Here is an 18829-nt window from a genome sequence, read left to right as displayed (position 1 = left end):
CACTCTAGTGCATGGTGATTTACTGTTGCTCCCAATTAAGTACTGCTTTGATTGTAAAATTCTCATCCTTGTCAAATCCCTTCTTAACCTTACCCGTCTCTGTCTTTGTAACCACCTCCAGACACGTGATTTTGAGAATTGTAATAGTTGTCCAAATTTTGCTGTTTTGCAGATGCAGCGGTTTTAATCACTATCATTAGCAGTTGCACTTGAAGCTTCAGGAATCCCAACCTCGAGATTATCTTCCTTTAACACCCCTGTGTCTCAATCCCCTTCTGCTCTTTTAAGGCATTTTTTTAAGCCTGGTGAAACATTAGTTTCACTGTCATCTGTACTGATATCTTCTTGCATCTCACTGTCAAATTGGTTGATAGCATTCCAATGAAACATTTTGAGATATTTTATATAAAGGTGCTGAGTAAGTGGAGGTTATTGTAGCCCTGCAGTTAACCAATTGGCATCATCACCAATGAATACGTTCACATTAATGTTTAGTTCGTTCACCTGAACTTTTATAAGTCACTTTATACAATTGGAAAAGAATATTCTAGTCTTCTCAGTATTAATTGTTGGTGTTTTAATTTGTATTTCGCTGTGTTCTTGGCTGTTTGGCAGTTAGGTGATAACGTGACCTGATGCACAAGGCATCAGAATTTTTAGGGACAGCTGGATGGACCAGTTGTCTTTTCTTGCCTGTCTGATATTTTCAAATGTTTGTATGTAAGAGGAAGGTAAGCTGCTTTCTCAACCTTTGGCATTTAGCAATTTAACAGCTTCATGCTTCAACCGATTTATCCTGGGAGACCAAAATGCATAAATGCCTTCCTATCTGTTTTCCTGCTACGATCCAGTTGGGACTATTTTCCATTATGAATTCCCTCATCAATCAATGGAGGAGCTGGTATTGAAAGTCAAAAAGATGCATGAAAATCCCATCATGTTTAGTACAGTCACTCCAATGATGGAGTAATTGAGCTTATTTGGTCTCTTGTCAACAAATAATCCTAGTGTTTGTAGTTTGAAATTTGTGATGGTAAGCGCAAGAGAAACTGCTAGCCCTGTCTAATCAGGACCACAAATCACTTAAGGCCAGATGAGGTGCAATGCTGATACTGAGTGCCAGGAAAAGTTTTGCTTCATAAATAAATGTTAAGACAATATGGCTTTTACAACTTCCCCACCATTTTGAGAATATTGGTGGAGGCAGGAAAACTGAACTCTTATTTTAGTGGCCTCCTCCTTTGGAAAACAGCTTTCTGTCTACCTAAACATCAATTTCAAAGTTATTGGTTCTTGTTTAATGAATTCCTTTCAGAACTTGTTCACTGTCTGCATAGCCTCAAACCTTTGTTCTTAAAGTGACCTGTATCCATCCAACTATGCCTTTCTTTGTATTGTTCCCCTTTGGCCTCCACTTCCTTAACTCACGTGGTCCATTCCAGTTTTAACTAAACAACTTTGATTTAGCTCATCATTTCCACCAAGGTCCTCTTAAATTTTCTACTTTGCTATCCCTTCACTCCCTCCAAAAGCCACTGCAAAACTAATCTATTTGATCTTTTAATTCACTGCTCCTAATCCTTCTGCCTCTCCAGTTCTGATGATTTTTGTCTCAGTTACTTTGGGATGTTTTAAGGTGCAATGTAGATGAAAGATTTTAGTCTTAAGCATCTTCTTATTTCTATATGCAATTTTGGTACCAACAGTTTAAAAATAATTCACTTGTGCTGTAATTTAACTTCCATGAATGGCCAAAGGGCCTGTCTCCGTGCTGTAGGACTCCATGACTCCAGTTTCATTATTTTCCATTTAAATTTTGTGCAGCCTTAAGCAGTTTGAACTATTTAAACCTGTTAGCATTGAATCCAAATGATATTATCCTCACCAGGTTATGTTCACTGAAGAGGATGTGAAGTTTTATCTTGCAGAGCTGGCTCTTGCTTTAGATCACCTACATAGTCTGGGAATTATCTACAGAGATCTAAAGCCAGAAAAGTAAGTTGCTGAAATTTTCATCCTTCACTAAGTTTTCATTAAGTATTGAATGAAATATTCTGCAGGATACTGTTTAGTGTTTTATCCACATAATAAATAATTGAAGTTGTTTTATTGTGTTTACTAAAATGTAGATTATCAGAATTGTTACTGAATTTCAATGTCAAAACTCCTTTCAAGGAATTAAATGTAACTATTTTCTTTCAGTATTTTGCTGGATGAACAGGGTCATATTAAACTAACAGGTGAGTAATCCATTAATATGGATTTTGTTAACTTTAATTTTCTGCCTGTATTACATATAATTGACCTTTACATTGTCATCTTTAGGGGTGGTTTAACCAAATTTCTTTCAAAAGAAATTTGGAGGAAAGACTATTTCTAAAAGTTCATGGTTTTAAAATCCAAGTATCTTTTCATGAGAGGGGGGGGTTTGGCCTTCACGTTGGAGGTATCCTCTCACTGTGTCTTATGGCACTGACATTTCTGGTATTGAAGCTATCCATGTCTAAATGTAACAAGAGCTGGGCTAAGGTGCCAACTAAGTTTCCGTAAGACCTCGGAGCAGTGCAGGCCATTTGGCCTGTTGGGTTTGTTCCACCATGGTGAAATCATGGTTGATCAGACAATTCTCAGCGGCACTTAGCCATCTTTTCCCAAAATACTTGATTCCTATACTGACTCAGCATTGGACTTAATTAACGATGCAGTCTCTACACCTCTGCAATAAAAGAGAAGTTCCACTCATTCACTGAACTGAGGTTTGAAAACTCCTCATCTCTTAAATGGCTGGCCCGAGTCTGAGCTTATGCCCTCTGGTCCTAAACACACACGGGGAAACAACCTCACTGAATTTACCCTGTTACGCCCCCTAGGATCCTCTATTTCAATAAGGTCACTTCTCAATCTTAGACTCCAAGACATGAAGCCCAGCCTACTCAGTCTCTACTCATAAGCGAATTCCTCAGTGTCCAGGGCCAACAGCAGTTTCTGGACTGTATCCAGTGTCAGCATTAGTGCAAAACTGTACAGTGATCTAGATGTGGTTGTATTCTTGCCTTTTACAGTTTTAGCAAAACCTCTCTACATTAAAATTCATTCCCTTTGAACTAAAAGAGAACATTACATTTCGTTTCCCTATTCCTCACTGACGCTGGTTGCTATATTTTGTGATTCATGTCCAAAGATCCCACTGTAATGCAGCTTTTTTCAATCTGTCTTCACTTAAATAATATTTAACGTGTCCAAGACCAAATCCTTGCATTTTCCCACATATGCCACCTGCGAAGTTTTGGCCTACTCCCTTAGCCTGGCTGTGTCCCTCTGTAGATTCTTTGTGCCATCCCCACTACAGGGAAACCTCGATTATCCGAACAAGATGGGCGGGAACTATTTCGTTCGGGTAATCGATTTTATTTGGTTAATTGACTAAATGCCTTTCCTCTGGGGCTCTGAGTTTTTAAAGTCTGCTCTCTGTTCAGGAGACTGCAGCAGCACACAGTGTGGGACCCTGCCCCCCCCCCCCCCCCCAACATGGCCCATCGCCTCCAAACCCCTTCCAACACCGCCCCCTGCCCCAAACCTGGTCGACCAGGCGCTCCCCCAGCACAAAGCACACAAGCCCCAACCCCCCCCCCCCCCCCCCCCCAAAACCCTGTCCAATACTGCCCCCACCCCCTATCTGGGGCAGCTGGATTGGACACCAATAACAAAACTGCTGCTGCTTTTGTGGGGTAAGTCTCAAAATATGCGCACACAGACACATATATTTAACTTTTTACTGCAACTTTTTGACAGGTTCCATGTTTACCCTGTACAGGACAATGTTGGAGTGATTATCTGAGGAAGGGGGGTTTAGGGTACACCCCTGTGTAGAACTCCAGGAAAAGTGTGGGAGAGAGGGAGGGTGGAAGGTCAATCATTTGGAAATGATGCCTATTTAATCACTGTAAACAAAAGTCGCGATCACTGCTGGCAGCACGTCTTTGATGTAATGTTTCTGTTGGGACCTGGAGATCTCCTTCGGATAATCCAATTTTCAGATAATTGGTATTCGGATAATCGAGGTTCCTCTGCACTCACCTTCCCGCCTACTTTTGTAATTTGCAAACTTGGCAGAAGTACATTATTTTTCTGATTTGCGTGAAGTTATGTAGCGTACTTGTGAATTGAAAGGCAGGAAGTTGGAAGTTTCTCAATTTGTTTGTAAGGATGGTGGGGTGGGTGGAGAGTAATGGTCCTTTTAAGAGATTGTGCTTTTCAAAACTTGGGAGATTTAAACAAAAATGTCTGCAAGCAGATGTAGGTGCACGTACAGTTCTGAAATTGAAACATGTATCAGTTGGCTGTGTGGTTGGCAACAACCCAGGCTTGTTTTGGTGTTACGGCAACCAGCCTGAGTATTAGCCAATTAATTTAAACCAGGCCTTAGATACCAAAACCCAATTACATTTAAATCTGAAGGTTTTGACAACCTCAGACCAGTCCTATTACAAGAAAATTGACAGGTCATCAAAGGTATATAAGAGGGTTTTGAAAAGTGGTGGAAGAGCAAACTGCCATCTGAAGAGTACATATCTGGCTCTCTGATAAGCTCCGTTCCGTAACAGATTGGGGGATCAGGTCTGGGATCTGGATATTTTCAAGTTATTAATAATAATAGTGCTCCCTTCGCTGACCATGCAGCATTCTATTTGTTATAGGTTGCCACCTTAAAAATGCCCCCTTATTCAAACTGTCATCTGTTAGTTAACCAATCCTGTACCAGTACAAAATACAACCTCCAACACCATGGCCAGTTCTGTTCTTAAGTATCCTCGACAAACCAAATCTTACTGAAATCTTCCTGCCAATGAAAGTATAATGCTTCTGCTACTTCCCCTTTGTTTGTTCAGCTTCTTACCACCACAAGGAATTCTATAAATTTGTCAAGCCTGATTTCACCATCACAAAGCCATGCTGATTTTGCCTGAATTATGAATTTGTAAATGTTCTGCTCTTCATAATAGACTCCAGCAATTTCTCAGTGACAGATGTTAAGACAACTGTCCTGTAGTGTTTTGTTTTTGTTTTATTCCCTTATTTAAGTGTTATATTGGCAACTTTCCAATCTTCTGGAATATTTCCAGAACCTAAGGATTCTCGGAAGATCGTTTCCAATGTATCCACTTTATAGCTATCTTTAATATTCTAGGATGCAATCTGTCATATCCAAGGAACTTAATGGCTTCTAGTCCTGTTAGTTTCCAGAGTACTTTGTTTTGAGTGAGAGTTTATTTATTTCCTTTTCTCTTTTGCCCTTGATTGTGCAGTATTTTTGGGATGCTACTAGTGTCTTCTAAAGTGAGAGCTAAGTATTTATTCAACTCCCCTCTATTTTCTGGATTCCCAATTATTATTTCCTAACAATTTAGAGAATGAGGCTCGACTTTTGCCTTCTTTGGCCTCTCTCTTCTTTTTCTGTATATCCAATGAAGCTCTTGCTGGTACCATTTTGATGGTATTTTCTAGGTTATCCTCAGGTTAGTTTTTCCTTTTTTGGTTGTAATTTGGTTCTTAAAAGTTCTTAATTCTCTGCTTACCACTAATCTTTGATACATTGTTAGGATTTTTTTCTTTCAATTTAATTCTTACTACTTTGTTCAGTTTATCCTGATCATGAAATCTTCAGTCCTAACCGGAATATATATTTGTTGAAAGTCATGAACTATTTTCTTAGATTATTCCTCAACTGTCTTTTCTGATAAACTCCTTTCCCAGTCCATAACCTTCAAGAGGCTGGTCATGGCCTGCATCAACTCCAGTCTCCCAGCCTGCCTCAATCTCCTAAAATTTGCTTAGTGACTTAACAGGTCCACACTGAATGCCATATCCCTAGCCCTGTACTTAACCTTGGAAACATCTCGACAGCAAAGATACCTACGGCAGACTCCAGCTAATTGACTACAGCTCAGCCTCTAAAACCATTATCCCCTCTAGAAACTGATCTCAAAACTCCATGACCTTGGGCTTGGTCAGCCCCCTGCAACTGGATCCTCTGCTGTCTGACCCACAGATCGCAATCAGTGAAGTTAGGTAACTGCACTTGCTCTGCAATAACACTCAACACTGGAGTCTCCCCCCCCCCCCCCTCAAAAGATGTGTCCTCAGCCCCCTACTGTACTCCCTTGTACACCCACAACTGTTGCTAAATTTCAAACGAATGCCATCTACAAGTTCACTGACGACGCCACCATAGCAGGACAGATATCTAATATCAGTGAGTCAAAATAACGAAGGGAGATAGAGGGCTTGGTGATGTGGTTCAATGAAAACAACCTCTCTCAAAGTCGACAAACTAAAGAACTGATCATTGACTTCAGAAAGAAAGGAGGAGAACATGCCCTTATCTACAACAACAGAACTGAGGTTGAGGGTGACAAGTGATAACTGGCAAACTCCTGGACTTTCCATGTAGATGCGATGGTCAAGAAGGCACAGCAACACTGCTTCCTCTGGCGGTTCAGGAAATTTGGCCTGTCCAGAAGGACCCTCACCACTTCTACAGATGCAACATAGAAAGCGTACTGTCTGGGTGCATAACTGCCTGGTATGGCAACAACTGCTCTGCCCAGGAGCATAAGTAACTCCAGAGGGTGGTGTGCACAGCCCAGACCACCGGGGAAGCCAACGTTCTATTAGTGGACTCCATTTACACATCTTGCTGTCGCAGAAAGACTGCCGACATCATCAAAGACCCATTGCACCCCAGTAGTGTCCTTCAGCCTCTTCCATCAGGCAGAAGATGCGGAAGCCTGAACACATGCATTAATATGTTCAGGAATAGCTTCTTCCCAGACTGTCTAGCCTCGAATAATGCTGATCTTGCTAATGTTGATCCCATCACTGCATACCCTGTACGATGTAACCTGAATGCCTCTGTTTAAGTCTTTCTAATCTGTACATGCTTACTTTCTATGATCTGCTTTTATTGCTCATAAACAAAGCTTTTTACTGTATTTTGGTACATATGACCAAAAATCAATCCATTATTCACTTCAGCCAACTCTGCCCTCATTAATTTAGTTCATTCAATTCATCAAGTTTTTAGCACAGTTGTTTCTGACCCATGTTTCGCACTCAGCTGAATGTTAAATGCTGCTATTGCTATAGTCACTATTTCTCAGGAAATCTGCTACCTAGCATAATTTTATAAACATGTGCATTATGCATTTGGATTCAGAATAGCCTGATCCTTGATTGAATCCACAAAATGTTGTTCTCTGAAACTGTCCTGAATGTACAGAATTCCTCCATGTACTTGCCGTTATTATCTCGTGTTTTTATGTTGTCCTCAAGTATCACTACTGGTAGACTATTCCCATCACTATCTTGTTCCCCTTATTTCTTAATACTACCTATATGAATTACCCATCTTGCAATCCAAGAATTTCTTGCTGTCATACATCTCGTTTGAAGAAAATTTTCCTCCTCCTCTTGCCCCCCCCCCAGCTTTGAAAAGTGTTATAACCCTGAATATTTAGTTCCCAGCTTTGATCTATTTCTAACTATAACTCTGGAATAGCCAGAAGATCATACCCATTAACCTCTTAACCTGTTTTTGTGCCCTTAAATTATTTATTTTTCCTCCAAAAATTACAGACCTCTTTTTAAAGAACCATTGATGCTGCTCCCACCACCACCATCCACATCCTGACCCTATCTGCTACTGTTTTTCGATGTTTGCAAACTGTGCCTTCCTGTCCCACACTGGGTGTCGTTATCCAAATTGCTGACCTGCTATGCTGCCATATCCTGAACATAGAAAAATACAGCGATGTTGCGCCGATCCAAGCCAACCTAACCTACACTAGCCCACTATCCTCCATATGCCTATCCAATGCCCGTTTAAATGCCCATAAAGAGGGAGAGTCCACCACTGCTACTGGCAGGGCATTCCATGAACTCACGACTCGCTGAGTAAAGAATCTACCCCTAACATCTGTCCTATACCTACAACCCCTTAATTTAAAGTTATGCCCCCTCGTAATAGCTGACTCCATATGTGGAAAAAGGTTCTCGTGGTCAACCCTATCTAAACCCCTAATCATCTTGTACCCTCTATCAAGTCACCCCTAAACCTTCTTTTCTCCAATGAAAACAGCCCCAAGTGCCTCAGCCTTTCCTCATACGATCTTCCTACCATACCTGGTAAACCTCCTCTGCACCCGTTCCAGTGCCTCCACATCCTTCCTATAGTATGGTGACCAAAACTGCACACAATACTCCAGATGCGTACCAGAGTCTTATACAACTGCAACATGACCTCAGGGCTCCAGAACTCAATTCCTCTACCAATAAAAGTCAGTACGCCATATGTCTTCTTCACCGCGCTATTTACCTGGGTGGCAACTTTCAGAGATCTGTGTACATGGACACCAAGATCCCTCTGCTCATCCACACTACCAAGTATCCGACCATTAGCCCAGTACCCCAACTTTTTGTTACTCTTACCAAAGTGAATCACCTCAACTTACCTACATTGAACTCCATTTGCCACCTTTCTGCCCAGCTCTGCAACTTATCTATATCCCGCTGTAACCTGACACATCCTTCCTCACTGTCAACAACTCCACCGACTTTTGTATCATCCGCAAACTTGCTCACCCAACCTTCTAGCCCCTCCTCCAGGTCATTTATAAAAATGACAAACAGCAGTGGTCCCAAAATAGATCCTTGCGGAACACCGCTAGTAACTGCACTCCAAGATGAACCTTTACCATCAACTACTACCCTCTATCGTCTTCCAGCCAGCCAATTCCTAATCCAAACCTCCAACTCACCCTCAATGCCATACCTCCGTATTTTTTGCAGTAGCCTACCATGGGGAATCTTATCAAATGCCTTACTTAAAATCCATAGACACCACATCTACCGCTTTACCCTCGTCTACCTCCTTAGTCACCTTCTCAAAGAATTCAATAAGGTTTGTGAGGCATGACCTGCCCTTCACAAAACCATGCTGACTATCCTTGATCACATTATTCCTATCCAGATGTTCATAAATCCTATCCCTTACAATTTTCTCTAAGACTTTGCCCACAACAGAAGTGAGACTCACCGGCCTATAGTTACTAGGGTTATCCCTACTCCCCTTCTTGAACAAGGGAACCACATTTGCTATCCTCCAGTCTTTTGGCACTATTCCTGTAGACAACGAGCATATAAAAATCAAGGCCAATGGCTCTGCAATCTCCTCCCTTGCTTCCCAGAGAATCCTAGGATAAATGCCATCAGGCCCAGGGGACTTATCTATTTTCACCCTTTCCAGAATTTCCAACACCTCTTCCCTACACACCTCAAAGCTGTCCATTCTAATTAATTGTGACTCAATATTCACATCGGCAACAATGTCCTGTTCCTGAGTGAATACTGACAAAGTATTCATTCAGTGTCTCCCCAATCTCTTCAGCCTCCACACGCAACTTCCCACTACTATCCTTGACTGGACCTATTCCTACCCTAGTCATTCTTTTATTCCTGACATACCTATAGAAAGCCTTAGGGTTTTCCCTAATCCTACCAACTAAGGACCTTTCATGTCCCCTCCTTGCTGCTCTTAGCTCTCTCTTCAGGTCCTTCCTGGCTACCTTAACTCTCAATCACCCCAATTGAACCTTCACGCCTCATCTTTACATAGGCCACCCTCTTCCATTTAACAAGGGATTCCAATTCCTTATTAAACCACAGCTCCCTCACACGATCCTTTCCTCCCTGCCTGACAGGTACATACTTATCAAGGACACTCAATAGTTGCTCCTTGAACAAGCTTCACATATGAATTGTGCCCATGCCTTGAAACCTACTTTTCCAAGCCACGCATCCTAGGTCGTGCCTCACCGTATCATAATTTCCCTGCCCCCAGCTATAACTCTTGCCCTGCACTGCACACTTATCCCTCTCCATCACGAGAGTAAAAGTCACCGAATTGTGGTCACTGTCCCCAAAGTGCTCACCTACCTCCAATTCTAACACCTGGCCTGGTTCGTTACCCAGAATCAAATCCAGTATGGCCTCACCTCTTGTTGGCCTGTCTACATATTGTGTCAGGAAACCCTCCTGCACACATTGAGCAAACACAGACCCATCTAACGAACTCGAGCTATAGCTTTCCCAGTCAATATCTGGAAAGTTAAAGTCCCCCATAACAACCACCCTATTACTTTCACTCTTCTCCTGAATCATCCTCGCAATCCTTTCTTCTATGTCTCTAGGACTATTAGGAGGTCTGTAGAAAACTCCTAACAGGGTGACCTCACCTTTCCTATTCCTAACCTCAGCCCAAACTACCTCAGATGGCGAGTCTTCATCCGTCGTCCTTTCCACCGCTGTAATACTATCTTTGACAAGCAATGCCACACCTCCCCCTCTTTTACCCCCACCTCTGACTCTACTAAAACAGTTAAACCCTGGAACCTGCAACAGCCAATTCTGTCCCTGTTCTACCCATGTCTCCGTAATAGCCACAACATCGAAATCCCAAAGAAGGGCTCATGCGCGAAACGTCGATTCTCCTGCCCCTTGGATGCTGCCTGACCTGCTGTGCTTTTCCAGCAACACATTTTCAGCTATTTTGAATAAATTTGTGCCAGACAAATACCAAGCAATTGCTACCTCCAACAGGAGAAAAGAAAACACTGCTTGATATTCATTGACACTACCATTACTAAATCCCTGCTATCAATATCTTGGGGATAACTGTTAACAGGAAATTGAACTGGACCTGCCATGTAAATACTGTGGCAGGTCTTACATCCTGATTCCTCAAAGCCTGTCTGCCTTCCACAAGGCTCAAGTCTGGAGTGTGACTGATAGTATTCACTTGCCTGCAGTGTAGTTCCAGCAACACTCCAGAAGCTTAACACCAACCAGGAAAATGTACCCTGCTTCATTTGGCACTGTGTATCCACCAGTTTCAACATTCACTCACTCACTTGCTCCCTTCATTACCACCATGCAGTGGCAGCAATGTGTACTATCTAAAAGTTGCTCTACAATAACTCCCCATGGCTCCACCAAAAGCAGTTTTGAAACCTCAATCTCTGTCACTGAGAAGGATAAAGACAGTGGATGCATCGGAATGTCACCTTGGTAATGGCCCTTCAAAACATGTACCACCTTGAATAGGAACTATCCATTGTAACTTCATTGCCTACTGGTCAAGTCTGTCCTGATAATGTAAGGCAAGATAGGGTGTACTTCCCTCTCATGTAAGACAATGATTCAAGAAGGTAGCTGCCACTACCACCACCACTAATCCAAGTAAGGATCAGCAATAAATGCTGCCTTGGCCAGTAAATCCCTCATTCTGGAACCAAACTGAAAAACCAGACAGATTGTGGTTAAGTAAACTCTCATTGAGCCAGGTTCTAGTGGTTTTTTCCCCAAGGACTGTATATAATCTTTGTTAGTCTGGCGTGGTGGTTGATGCATGCCTGGCACCAATTGCACAGGCATTTTGTGGTCCCTTCTAGCTGTGAACATGGACTGATGAAAGACCGACTTGAAGATCCTCCTTGAGACCTCTAACCACATGGAATCAATGTTGATTTCATCAGTTTCTTCATCTCCCCTTTCCCCCACCTTATCCCAGATCCAACTCTCCAAGTCGGCACCATTCTTTTGAACTGTTGTACCTGTCTGTCTTCCTTTCCACCTATCTGCTCCACCCTCCACTCTGACCTATTGACATCACCCTCCACCTTCATCCATCTATTGGATTCCTAGCTACCTTCCCCCAGCCCCACCTCCCTCCTATTTATCTCTCAGTCCCCTTGGGCTCCTCCCTACGTTCCTGATGAAGAGCTTATGCTTGAAACATCGACTCTTTCTCCCGCCCCCCCCCCCCCCCCCCCCCCCAATCTCAGATGCTACCTGACCAGCTGTGCTTTTCTAGCACCACACATTTTGACTCTGATCTCCAGCATCTGCAGTCCTCACTTTCTCCCAGACTTGAAGTGAAGGCATAATAAACCAACAACAGACATTAGCCAGAGTCAGAAAGGAGAATGTAAATGCGTGATGTAAAGGTTTTGCTTTGAAGTCAAGCAACGCAGTCTGTTGAAGTGTAAAAGTGTCATATGTTCAGTTGTTTTTTTGCATACAGTGTATTGACTTAAGCCAAGAACTTGATTTTCATTGTTGTTCTAAATATTTGCTATGAGTAAACTGAGCAATTTGTATATGACCTGAAATAACCAATGCATTCTTTGACTTCCTTTCCTGATTTCTAAACTTAACCATGTAATAAATCCTTCACCTCCAAATTATAGCTTGTACATTACACACATTATCCATTGACAATCCAGTTTAGATGCAGCAGATTACATGTGCTCCAATAACATCACCAAATCCCTCAACCACCCTCTCCACAAGCACCGCCACCCTTTAAAATTCTCTTTCAACCAAACAGGTGATACTGTAAATACTGTTTCTGTAATGTGAACTTTCTTTTGCATTACAAAGCACTGTAGAAATTAAAGGTAAGTAGCCCTCTCATTGGGGCTTTGCTACAGATCTCCTAATAGCAAAGTTGTTGTTATGGGTGACTTCAACTTTTCCAATATTGACGGAACCTCCTTAGTGCAGATGGTTTGGATGGAGCTGTTTTTATCAGGTGTGTTCAGGAGGGTTTCCTTACTCAGTATGTAGACTAGCCGACGAGGGGAGAGGCCATTTTGGATTTGATGCTTGGCAATGAGCCAGGACAGCTATCAGATCTTGCAGTGGGAGAACAGATTTATATCCTAGGTTGTTCCGGGAAGCGAGAAAGGAGGTTGCTATGCTGCTGGCGAAGATCTTTGCTTCCTCGCTCTCCATGGGAGTCGTACTGAAGGATTGGATGGAGGCGAATGTTGTTCCTCTTTTCAAGAAGGATAATAGGGAAATCCTTGGCATTGTCAAACCAATCAGTCTTACGTCTGTGGCCTGCAAGGTTTTGGAAAGAATTGAGGGATAGTATTTATGAATAATTGGAAAAACATATCATTATTAAAGGCAGTCAGCATGATGTTGTGAGGGACATGCCTCACAAATCTTATTGATTTCTTTGAGAAGTCGACTAAGGTCGAGCAGTGGATTTGGTGTATATGGACTTCAGCAAGGCACTTGATAAGGTTCTCCACAGTAGGCTCATTCATAAAGTCAGGAGGTATGGGATACGGAGTTTTGGCTGTCTGGATTCAGAATTAGTTGGCTGACAGAAGCAAGGCAGAGAGTGGTTCTAGATGGAAAGTATTCTGTCTGGAGGTCAGTGTTGAGTGGTGTCCCGCAGGGCTCTATTCTTGGGCCTCTGCTCTTTGTAGGTTTTGTAAATGACTTGGATGAGGAGGTTGAGGAATGGGTTAGTAAACTTGCCAATGACATAAAGGGTGGAGGTGCCATTGATGGTATCGGGGGCTATTGCAGGCTGCAGCGCGACATAGAATGCAGAGCTGGGCTGAGAAATGGCAGATGGAGTTCAACCTGGATAAATGCGAAGTGATGCATTTTGGAAGGTCGAACTTGAATGTTGAATATAGGATTAGAGAGGGATTCTTGGCAGTGTGGAGGAACAGAGGGATCTTGGTGTTCCATTGCATAGACCCCTCTAAGTTGCCACCCAAGTGGATAGGGTTGTTAAGAAAGCATATGGTGTTTTGGCTTTCATTAACAGGGGATTGAGTTTAAGAGCTGTGTGGTTTTGCTGCAGCTTTACAAGATCCTGTTGAGACCACATTTGGAATACTGTGTCTAATTCTGGTTGTCCTATTATAGTAAAGGTACAAAGGCTTTGAAAAGGGTGTAAAGAAGGTTTACCAGGATGCTGTCTGGACTGGAAGGCTTGTCTTACGAAGAGAGATTGACTGACTAAGCTTGGACTTTTCTCTGTGGAGAGGAGGAGGAAGAGAGGAAACCTGATCGAGGTATACAAGACAATGAGAGGCATGGATAGAGTAGATAGCCAGAGACTTTTCCCCAGGGCAGGATTGACAGCCCCGAGTGGTCATAGTTTTAAGGTGTTAGGAGGAAAGTTTAGAGGAGACATCAGCAGTAGGTTCTTTACACAGAGTTGTGAATGCATGGAATGTGTTACCAGCGGTGGTGCTGGAAGCAGAGTCATTCGGGACATTTAGCAACTGCTGGGCATACACATGGACAGCAGTGAATTGAGGAGTGCGTAGGTTAGGTTATTTTACTTCAGATTAAGAATAATCCTCAGCACAGCATCATGGGTTGAAGAGCCTGTTCTGTGCTGTACTTTTCCATGTGTTCTAAGTTTCATTAATGAAGTATGTTGCTGGCTAATAGTAGGGGAATTACACAACAGTTTATACTATGCCTTTAATATAGTAAAATCTTTTAATGCATACCACAGGAATATTATGAACAAAATTTGCTGCAAAGACCTATAGAGATGCAAGAATGGGTTGTCAAAGCTTGTGTATTAGGAAATGCATTAAGGCAGGTCATAGTCATAGAGCTGTACAGCATGGAAACAGACGCTTTGGTCCAACTCATCCATGCCGACTAGATATTCTAAATTAATCTAGTCCCATTTGCCAACATTTAGCCCAGATCCCTGTAAACCCTTCCTATTCATGTAACCATCCAGATGCCTTTTTAAATGTTGTAATTGTACCAGCCTCCTCCACATCCTCTGGCAGCTCATTCCATACATGCACCACCCTCTGCGTGAAAAGATTGCCCCTTAGGTCCCTTTTAAATCTTTCCCCTCTCACCTTAAACCTCTGCCCTTGAGTTTGGAATCCCTGCACCCTGAAGAAAAGACCATGTCTACTTGCCTTGTCCATGTTGCTCATGATTTTGAAAACCTCAAATGGTCACCCATTAGCCTCTGATCCTCAAGGGAAAATAGCCCCAACCTATTCGGCTTCTCCCTATAGCTCAAACCCTCCAATCCTGGCAACGTCCTTATAAATCTTTTCTGCACTCTTTCAAGTTTCACAGCATCCTTCCTCTAGCAGGAAGACCAGAATTGCACATAGTATTCCAAAAGTGGCCCAACCAATGATCTGTACAGCCACGACACGACCTCCCAACTCCTATAGTCAATGCACTGACCAATAAAAGCAAGCATACGAAATGCCTTCACTATCCTGCCTACCTGCGACTCCACTTTGAACGAACTATGAACCTGCATTCCAAGGCAACACTCCCCACAACCTTACCATTTTAGTGTATAATTCCTGCCCTGATTTGCCTTTCCAAAATGCAGCTCCACACATTTATCTAAATCAAACTCCATCTGCCACTCCTCGACCCATTGGCCCATCTGATCAAGATACTGGTGTACTCTCAGATAACCTCCTTTGCTGTCCTTTACACCTCCAACTTTGGTATCATCTGCAAACTTTGGGATATCTGGTCGGCATGGACAGGTTGGACTGAAGGGTTTGTTTCCATGCTGTACATCTCTATGACTCTGTCTCCTGTGTTCCTATCCAAATAATGTAAATGGTGGAAAGCAGTGGACCCAGCCAAAAGCTCAGAGCTCCTTGCTGTATGCAGATGTCCCCTGCCATCTACTGCTATCCTTTGTACTTTTTCCCTCTGAATGTTTCCCTTTATTAAAATTTCAGTGGACTAACTGTTGAGTACATTTTAGTACCAATAGTCAACTTAAACCACTGCAGCCTATCTCCTCACTGCCTCAGATAAAGTGCAATACTACAGACGATTGAAATCTGAAATTTAAAAAAAAACAAAATGCTGGGGAAACTGCAGATCTGGCAGCATCAATTTAAAAGTTATCATTTCAAGTTCAATATAACTTCTGAAAAAGAATATCATACTCTGTTACCTCTGTTTTATCTCCACAAATTCTGTCGGACCTACTGAGTTATTTCAGAAATTCTGCTTTTATTCCCTCATTTTGTCTATTCTCTGCCTCAGTGAGTACTAGATCTTCCTTAAATTAACCTTTCACATTTCTACATTGCTGCACCAGACTACATGGTAATATTAAACTCCAGAGTTCTGGTTGGTTGTGTACATTTTAAAGTAACTTTTCTCTCACAACACACTCATCTGAATCTGATTGATCTGCTCGTTTTACAACTTGAGCTACAATTCAACTCCTGACTAGTAATTTGCTGTCCTGAAACAGTATGCTCTGCTCTTGCCTTGGAATCTTCTTGCAATTTCCATCTTCTGTCATGCACTTTCACTGCCCCACAAACTATTCTGGATTTTTGTTCCTGTGGAAATACCTCCAATGCACCCTCTGAATATTCCAGTTGTTATCAATATGTCTCTGGTTTTGAACGAGAGTTTATTGATGCTCCATGTTGATGCCATTCTACTTCAACTTTATTCTATTGTGTGGCCTATCTGAACTCCTGAAAGCTGTCACCTCTTCCCTGCTTACTGCCTCGATATATGAATTCCAATAACAAGGTTCGTATTTTGTTTTCCCTTGGGGTGATTTGCTTTCACATCTTGGCTGCTACTAGTGATGTCCATCACTTCAATTTCACTCCTGCCCTTTTTTCTCTTACAATTCTCTTCATCCCTTCTTGGACCCAGCCTAGTGTTGCCATGGTTCCTTTCATTTCTACAGCTTTGGGGATTTTCTTATCCCTAGCTTGATTCTTTGATAACTTTCAGTGTCCTTGATGTGTCTTGACATCCTCAAAGGCCCATTGAAGCACTCGTCGCAGCCGCCTTAGAGGTTGCAACCGCCTTCTCCTATTTTTGCATGCCTGTTGAGTGCTAATCTTGTTAGTCTACTTCTCTTCAAATTCTCCTCTCCTCGTGCTGACCCTCTGTCTTCTGCCAGTGGGTCAGCTGCCGTCGCACCTCTACATAACTTCCTGCAGAACATTTGTTCACCTGTGAGCATATTGTAGATTATCACATCCATGCAATTATTGTAGATGATTGCAAGATTATGCTGGGCTTAATAGAAATTTAGCTGAGGGGAGATGATACCTTACCCCAGTTGAAGCTGCTGCTTCCTTCATGTATTTTTCACTGAATTTATTGCTTTGGCATCAGACATCATAAATTAGTAGTATAAACATTAGTCTGATGTGGATAATTGAAATAACATTTAATTCTGAAGTGCATTATTTTCCAATTAGATTTTGGGTTGAGCAAAGAGTCTATTGATCACGAGAAGAAAGCCTATTCGTTCTGTGGTACTGTGGAGTACATGGCACCTGAGGTAGTTAACAGAAGAGGCCACACTCAGAGTGCTGACTGGTGGTCTTTTGGTGTTCTCATGGTAAGCTTTTTTTGAACTCATTCATATTAGACTTTATTTGCCATAGGGAATGTGTTCTTGTAAACATTATTTATTCCATTTTCTCTCTGACATTGAATGCACTTGCCTCACTTCATTGTGATTTTGTTTAAGGACCGAATTTTCATTTAAAGCAGTTCTTAAAATCGAGCCTTTTTTGGGAAAATAATTCAATTAGCTCCCACTGTATTCAAAAACTTATCATATCTGTTTTCAAATTTCCTGTTTTTGGTGGTTTGGCTTGAATATAGCTTTGAGATTTATCTTTCTGCTCTGCTGGAATTTTAAGCTTGTGTGTTTTATAGCTAACTGTTTTTAGGGTGCTGATCATGCTTCTTCCCTCAGATTTGGAACTGAACTAGCAACACTTGTTGCCTGGACTGTTTGGGTGATTTTATCAGGTGGTCATCAATTGTGAGTGAGCAAAACTATGACTGAGTTCATTGTGGGGAAGTAAATAATCATCCACTTTAGACGCAAGAAAGATGTCAAATTGTAAACTAGAAACTAGAGCAGTGAGATGCTGGGTCTATGTACTGAAATAACTAAACGTGAGTGAGTACAACTTTTTTTTTAAGAAAAAGATCAGTGGAATCTTAACCCTTATCTCAGGGACTGAGGTGCAAAGGAATAAAGTTAGCTTATATAAAGCATTGATTTGACTAATCTTGCAGTTACAGCTCTCAAATCTGATCACCATATTACCTCAGGAAAGGCATTGGAGTGGTTGCAATTCACATTTGTCAGAGTAATACTGGGGCTGGACGGTTGAAGTATGAGAACAACGCACTTGTAATTCTTTGTGTATTGAAGATTAAGGGGTGAACTACTTGACTTGTTACAAAGGATTAAATATCTTTAGAGAGAAACTGTCCTCTTTGGAGAGGGTATAATCTTAATATTGAACCTAGACTTTCTAGGCTGATGTAATGAAGCCCGTCAAACAAAGACTGGTAGAAATCGGAAATAACCTTTATCCGTCAACAGCTTATTGACTTATGGAAAATTTTGTAGACGAGATATTTTTGGGGGTATTAAGGGATATAGACTCAAGGCCGATCAAAGGAAATGAGATACAGAAGAACTATGATTAAAATCTTAAAGTGGAACAGGTCTGAGAGACTAATTGGCCAATTTAAATTCCTATGCTTCAATTGAATGAATGTTCCAAAGCGCACATTTAACAGGAGTAAGGGTAAAATAAAAGCAAGCATCCATATTCTGTTTACTGAAAGTGTCTATGGGGGGCTGAGGCCCATGGTTTGCACATCCTGCACTGTGTGATGAAGCCTAGACCCTCCTAGTGGTCCGGATGACTATCTGTGCAGGACGTGTCTCCAGCTTGAGTAATTCAAGTTGCAGGTCTTGGAACTTGGAACAGGAGTGGTAACTGGGGGCAGTACAGTACATTTAACAAGGGTGACAGGTTTGTGGATAGCACGTTTCAGGATGTGGTCACCCATATCTTTAGGAAGTGCAGGCAGAGAGGGAATGGGGGACTGCCAGCAGGAGGAGATGAAGTTGGTAGTGACAAAATCTGAGAATGCATCT

General features: G+C 42.0%; 1 protein-coding gene across 6 annotated transcripts in view; it reads left to right on the top strand.

The window, feature by feature from the left end:
* Positions 1–18829, top strand: part of LOC122554978 (ribosomal protein S6 kinase alpha-3) — a 127048-nt gene that overhangs the window by 76503 nt on the left and 31716 nt on the right. For all 6 annotated transcript variants that reach the window (XM_043700465.2, XM_043700467.2, XM_043700466.2 and 3 more), the window contains 3 exons: positions 1889–1995; positions 2203–2240; positions 17118–17260. In XM_043700465.2, coding sequence (XP_043556400.1) covers positions 1889–1995; positions 2203–2240; positions 17118–17260 — 288 coding nt within the window. The remainder of the gene's footprint in view (positions 1–1888; positions 1996–2202; positions 2241–17117; positions 17261–18829) is intronic.

This window comes from Chiloscyllium plagiosum, unplaced genomic scaffold (assembly GCF_037043375.1).
Source record: "Chiloscyllium plagiosum isolate Xiang-an unplaced genomic scaffold, Cpla_swu_hap1 HiC_scaffold_12, whole genome shotgun sequence".
Lineage (NCBI taxonomy): Eukaryota > Metazoa > Chordata > Chondrichthyes > Orectolobiformes > Hemiscylliidae > Chiloscyllium > Chiloscyllium plagiosum.
Note: the sequence above shows the minus strand (reverse complement) of the source record. Positions and strands in the feature narration are given on the sequence as shown.